At 33.7% G+C, this 6,115-nt stretch overlaps 1 protein-coding gene across 1 annotated transcript in view; it reads left to right on the forward strand.

The window, feature by feature from the left end:
- The first annotated feature begins 1,844 nt into the window (after positions 1-1,844).
- LOC120088405 (protein TIC 100) overlaps positions 1,845-6,115 on the forward strand; it is a 6,018-nt gene continuing 1,747 nt past the window's right edge. Inside the window, exons 1-9 of the mRNA XM_039045681.1 lie at positions 1,845-2,583; positions 3,191-3,262; positions 4,124-4,213; positions 4,335-4,508; positions 4,808-4,898; positions 5,002-5,064; positions 5,131-5,197; positions 5,644-5,747; positions 5,819-5,945. Coding sequence (XP_038901609.1) covers positions 1,946-2,583; positions 3,191-3,262; positions 4,124-4,213; positions 4,335-4,508; positions 4,808-4,898; positions 5,002-5,064; positions 5,131-5,197; positions 5,644-5,747; positions 5,819-5,945 — 1,426 coding nt within the window. The 5' untranslated portion in view covers positions 1,845-1,945. The remainder of the gene's footprint in view (positions 2,584-3,190; positions 3,263-4,123; positions 4,214-4,334; positions 4,509-4,807; positions 4,899-5,001; positions 5,065-5,130; positions 5,198-5,643; positions 5,748-5,818; positions 5,946-6,115) is intronic.

Genomic DNA, 6,115 nt, shown 5'->3' on the forward strand with positions numbered 1-6,115 from the left:
AAATAGGAAAGAGAGAAAGAAAATGATGGGATAAGAGGGAGGTAAAGTAGAATTAGAGTTTTTTAATATATATATATTATATATATAGGTAGGGAGGAGAGTGCTTAGATTTTTTCCCAAAAATTATAAATATATTCAAACCTTTAAAATAAGGGTTATTTTTTTTTTAAATAAAACAATATAAAACAAATCTTATCAAAATAATAAATAAGTATTTAAATATATTTTATATACTATGATATATTGTTATATCATTATATTACATTTTAGAAAGTATAAACTATACAAATAGTAATAATATACCCAACAAATTAATATAATAACAAAAACATAAACAAATAATAATAATAATTAAAAGATAAAACATAATCTGATAACATATTCAAATAGATATTGCTGGAGAAAAATGAGTGAGAATCTCCAATTTTAATTCGGAAATGTGATTGCAAATGTAGATTAGTTAATCTCATAACTTCATGTTATGATTGCACCGCATTTGTAAATGTATATTGTTTAATTTTTAGAGTCCATTGAGGAAAGATTGGAAATACTTGAAAAAAAAAGTATAAATAAAACTAAATCTACCAATTGAAAAAGAGTTGGATAAACCAAATTTGATAATAATGTGCTCAAAAGATTCAAGAGAAAGTTCTATTTTTGCTAAATTATTATTCAAATATATAGTGGATCAGGTACATTAGAAAATAGTCAACCACCACCTAAAAATCATAATTCTAATTCTTGGTGTTCCCCGCAACCACGAAAGTCCCGATATATTGCAGTGTCTAACTTTGATTTTCTCGAATGAATGAGATTTCATCTTCTTTAATCGAAAAACAAAGAAAGTTGATTATAATAATGAAACAAAAGAAGATTGAATTGTCATACAAGAACAAATGAAAAGGAAAAGAGGAAATTCGATAGATTGATGGAAAGAGAAAAAGAGGAAAAGAGAAATCTAATTTGTTGTAAAGCCATAGCAAAAAATTTAGCTTGTGAAAAAAGCACAATAAAACCTAAATCAATAAATAATTTGTGTGAGTAACAAAAGTAATGATTATTATTATTATTATTATTTTTACATTTTTTTTGTTTACAATAGTGATAGATATTTCTTTTTCAAATCGTTAAAATAATATAAAAGAGTTTAAACCTTAAAAAATATGAGAAATATACAGCTAATTTGTTAAGAATATGTATAAATTATGAAAAATAATTCAAAGATTTGAATCAATTGAATATGTATAAAGTAATGAAAAACAAATCAAAGATGTGAATAAATTTGAAATTTGATTAGATAAAATGAAATCTAATAATATATGAAAATTTAAAATATAAATTTGATAGAAAAATCTGGATATTTAATTAAATTGAGATTAATTTGAAAAGTGGTTAAATAAAATCTAAATTAATAATAAAATATGCAAATTACGTTAATTGAAAATTAGGAGTGTAGTTGTTCGAGGAAAATCAACAATTATCTTGTATACCGAACTCGACCTTGTTTATGATTCTATACTTACCATATATTTATAGACAAGGAATTAAAGATTTGAAAATTTATGGTCATGTGGTCACGTGAATTGCCATTGATCGATTTTACCATTTTTTAGAACGAAATCCTAAATTTTACCATATGCTCTAATTTTCCTGCAAACTAACATGATCCAATTATGACTGGTCCGATGACTCATTTAAAAACAAGACTTACCAAGTAAGTTTATAGCCGTAAATTTCCAATTCTAAATTGAGAAAAGCCCAGCCCATAAACATTGGTATGTTGAGTGAAGCCCAGCCCATAATTGCAGAAAAGCGGTCTCTCCGTAGACTCACTCCAGTCGCTACTGTTCAACTTTGTAATAAGCGCAGTTCTTCTCAATTCCCCATTTCCCACCTTATCTTCTTCCTCCAATTTCTCTTCTCTACCTCTTTCGTTTCCTTAACAATGGCGGACGATGACTCAATTGAACCCATTGCCTCTCAGCAGGAAGTAGAAGGAGAAGGAGAAAACAAGCAAAATGAGCAAAACCCTGATGCCCACAGTTCTTCAGATAGTTCAGAATCCGAGTATGACTCCGACAATTCTTCCTACTCCGACGAGGAAGTGGAAGAGCCACTTGTTTATACTCGGCCGGGAGAGGAGCCGCCGGAGTCGGAGAACACTCCGGAAGTGAACATTCGGCGGTTTAGTCAAGTCCTCGACAGCAAGCGAATGAAGAAGTACCAAGAAGAAGAGGATGAGGACTATGTGTATCATGAAGACCTTTTTGATTTTCCTGAGGACCCTGAAAATTGGAGAGAGGAGGACTTGCAGGAGCTTTGGATGGATGCTCCAGTGGAAATGGCGAAGCCTGGTTGGGACCCAATTTGGGCGGACGAGGAGGATTGGGAGATTGTTAGGAATGAGGTTAAGGCTGGGAAAGATCCTCCAATTGCACCATTCTATGTCCCTTACCGGAGACCATTCCCTGCAATTCCAGATAACCATTTCGATATATCAAATCCAAAAGCAGTGATTGAAGAATTGGATAGGATTGAGGAGTTCCTCAGATGGGTCAGCTACATTTTTCCTGATGGAAGCTCGTATATTTTCTATTTCCCCTGAATTTTCCATTTTATGTTCAGAATTTTGCTTGGAACAGTTTCCCTTTGTTTGAAATGATTGAATGTTGGCCGGCTCCTGATAACAGTTAGATATATATTCGAAATGCGTGGCTCTAATAACATTCAAATTTGATATACCTTTTCAATTTACATACCACCAGTGGTGCAACACTGCCCTCCACATTGCTGCTCCATTCATTTCTCCTTTTTTGGGTCTATCACATTCGGCTATTATGTTGGGGTCATTCGAAGTCTACCTCACATGAGTTGTTTTATGTTAGCCTAGCTCTTAAAGGAGTCAAGTATTTCACAGAAGAATCTATTAACGGTTGGAAGTTCATAAGTTTTTGTTCCTTCTTGTAGAGCTGAACCTCCCAACGATGCTTCTTCCTTGCAAATGATTTCTAATTTATTATGTAACTTGGGGTTTCATCTGGCAATGATAGGAGTAGGCCATCTTTCTTACAGAGTTTGTGAGGACCTTTGATTTTTCTAATGTGATACTCAACATGATTGACACTCTGTTTCTTGTGCTCTGATATGTTTGAATAGCCATTGCTTAAGTTTCTGTTTTTGGATGATCAAGGTATGAAGGCACTGTTTGGGATGATTTGGCTCATGGGAAGGGTGTTTACGTTGCTGAACAGGGGCTGGTCAGGTCGGTCTGTACTTCATCATATCTCTTATGCAGTATCATACCTAAAATCTTTAGTATCTTGTTATTGAATTTATTGGTTAAAGATATCATAAATGTCACGTTATGGAGAATTTGATGATGTTCATAATTTCAAAGTTTTATGATTTTTGTGTTCAATTGAAATGATCGTTGATGCTCACAATTTAATCAGATCTGCTGCTGGAAGAGAGGGTAGTTTTCTACCGTGAAGTTATAAGTCTCTGATAAAATACAAAATACCAAAAGAAAAGATGTTGAAGAGCACTATTTAGTTTTAACTGAATGATCTGCTTTTGTTCTTCTTTCATCTTTGTATCGAATGTTGGTTTTCATAATTTTTCTTTTCCTAAAATCCATTATCCAGCTGTAGCCTCTATCCAATAGTGTCATAGACATTATCAATTCCATCATGTACCTTTCTGAAGGAAATCAGGGTCATTCTTGAGTGGTTGTATCAGCCTTTGAAGATATTAGTTTAACCCCTTATTCTATTTTTGTTACTTCCAATTGATATTCCTCGTCAAGCATTCCCTTTTTGTAACTTTTCGTCTTTATCAACAAGGCTCTAGATTGACAAAAATCCTCAAATTTGGTGTATAAACATTTTTCTTTTAAAGCTGAGATTTTTCGAGCATCTCAAAACGATGGTTCTTCTCATATATGTTTGTGTATATATTTATCTCATAATTATTTGCTTAGTGTTAAGAAATTTGTTTCTGTAAAAGTTATTAGTACCTGAATGATCCTAATTGCTATAGTTTTATTTTTTTGTTGGTCCAAGCTGAAACATACTTTAGACTTATTGTTTATTAACTTATACTTGAAGCATCTCTATCTTTGTAGGTATGAAGGTGAATGGCTGCAGAACAATATGGAGGGTCATGGGGTGGTTGAGGTTGATATTCCCGACATAGAACCTGTTCCTGGTTCCAAGTAAGTTTCTTAATTTTGATTTTCATTTATTAGATGTATTAAACTTGTCACAGACAGATGGATAGGAAGCAGAATCTCTTTGAAATATGTAAAACCAAATTATACTCTGCACAATTTCTAGGCTTGAAGAAAAAATGCGTGCTGAAGGGAAAATAATCTCTAGAGATTATATGACACCAGAAGACAAAAAGTGGCTGGAAATGGACATTGAAGATAGCATCCGTCTGGCTGGAGGAAATTATGAGATTCCTTTTTATGAGAGAGATGAATGGATCAAACATTTTGGAGAGAAACCGTAAGTTCTTAGTCCATTCATCATTTGAACTTAAACTGCATGATTTGAACCAAATATCACCAATGTAATTTAGTTTCCCTTTTTCCTTTCTACTATAACCCTTGTATTTAGTATGGTTTTAATTACCTGGTGGGTCATATGCATTCTTACTTTTAGAATGCTATTCTGTAAATACCCATGTCATACAATCAACACTAAGCCATAAGATGGACACAAATTTATAAATAGATCCTTTTTTTTTTTTTTGTGGATAAAAAAGATGAGATTTACTTTTTATCATGTGATTTGTCAAATGCTAGGGAGAAAGGTCGGTACCGCTATGCTGGTGAATGGAAGCATGGCAGGATGCATGGATGTGGAGTATATGAAATTAATGAGCGCACAATATGGGTAAGTTAAGCCCATTTTGGATTCTAAACTGAAGAATTATTTTCATTATCGGACATCAGTATTATATAGTAAATGAATTTGACTGCATAATCTGAGTGAGCAGGGGAGGTTCTATTTTGGGGAGCTGTTGGAGGATCCTACTGGATGTGATGAGGACACCTCAGCGGTATGGTATTGCTGTTTTTTATTTTCTACCTCGGAAAGATATTTCTCTTATGCCATTGTTTTCCAGCTTCATGCAGGCTTAGCAGAAGTTGCTGCTGCAAAGGCCCGAATGTTTGTCAACAAACCTGATGGAAGTATGCCACTTACACTGTTATGTACTTAAAAGGGGGCATTTTTTTTCTCAAGGATGTAAAGCATGATTAGAAATTTAGACTTTTACCATTATCGTAAATAATTTTTGTTGGTTGGGATTTGGTACACCACATTATCTAGGCAGTTGCATTATGGGTTAGAATTTGGCGTATCAATCAAACCGTTTTTCTATTCTCGTTTTGTTAAGTCACATCTTCTCAAGAACACCATGAACTCTGCCATTTTATCTTCAGATAGTTTAGGGTAGGTTCAAACTTGGGTCGCATTCATGAAAATTCCTGCAAACACAAATATTATGTAACTCATTAAGAAGTAGACAGAAAACACTTGGCATTTTTAACAGTTGGTGGATTGAGATATATTCACGCCATTATTATTATATGCTGTTTCTTTCATTAATGACTTGGGTTTTACCTTATCTGCACAGTGGTTAGAGAAGAGAGAGGTCCATATAGTGATCCTCAGCATCCCTATTTCTATGAGGAAGAAGATACATGGATGGCTCCGGGATTCATCAATCAATTTTATGAAGTAAGTTCTTGTATTTTTTATTCTGCATTACTATGAAACTACTAAATGATGCATATGGATATGTTCTCCAGGTCCCTGACTATTGGAAAACATATGCGCACGAGGTAGATCAGGAAAGAGAAATGTGGTTAAATTCCTTTTACAAAGCTCCGCTGAGATTACCGATGCCTGCAGAACTTGAATACTGGTGGTCACAAGGTATGACATGATAGATAGCTAAAGATCACCAGCTTCCCCACCCCGACATTAAAGAGAAGCCTTCAATGATTAGTTTGCATTTTCCAACGTTATTATAACTGGTAGTGCATGAGGCAGAAGTCCATACATAACCATGGTTCTTGCTTTCTTTTTCATAAGCTAATCTCTTT

The sequence above is a fragment of the Benincasa hispida genome, chromosome 10, assembly GCF_009727055.1.
Source record: "Benincasa hispida cultivar B227 chromosome 10, ASM972705v1, whole genome shotgun sequence".
In the NCBI taxonomy this organism is placed as follows: Eukaryota; Viridiplantae; Streptophyta; class Magnoliopsida; order Cucurbitales; family Cucurbitaceae; genus Benincasa; species Benincasa hispida.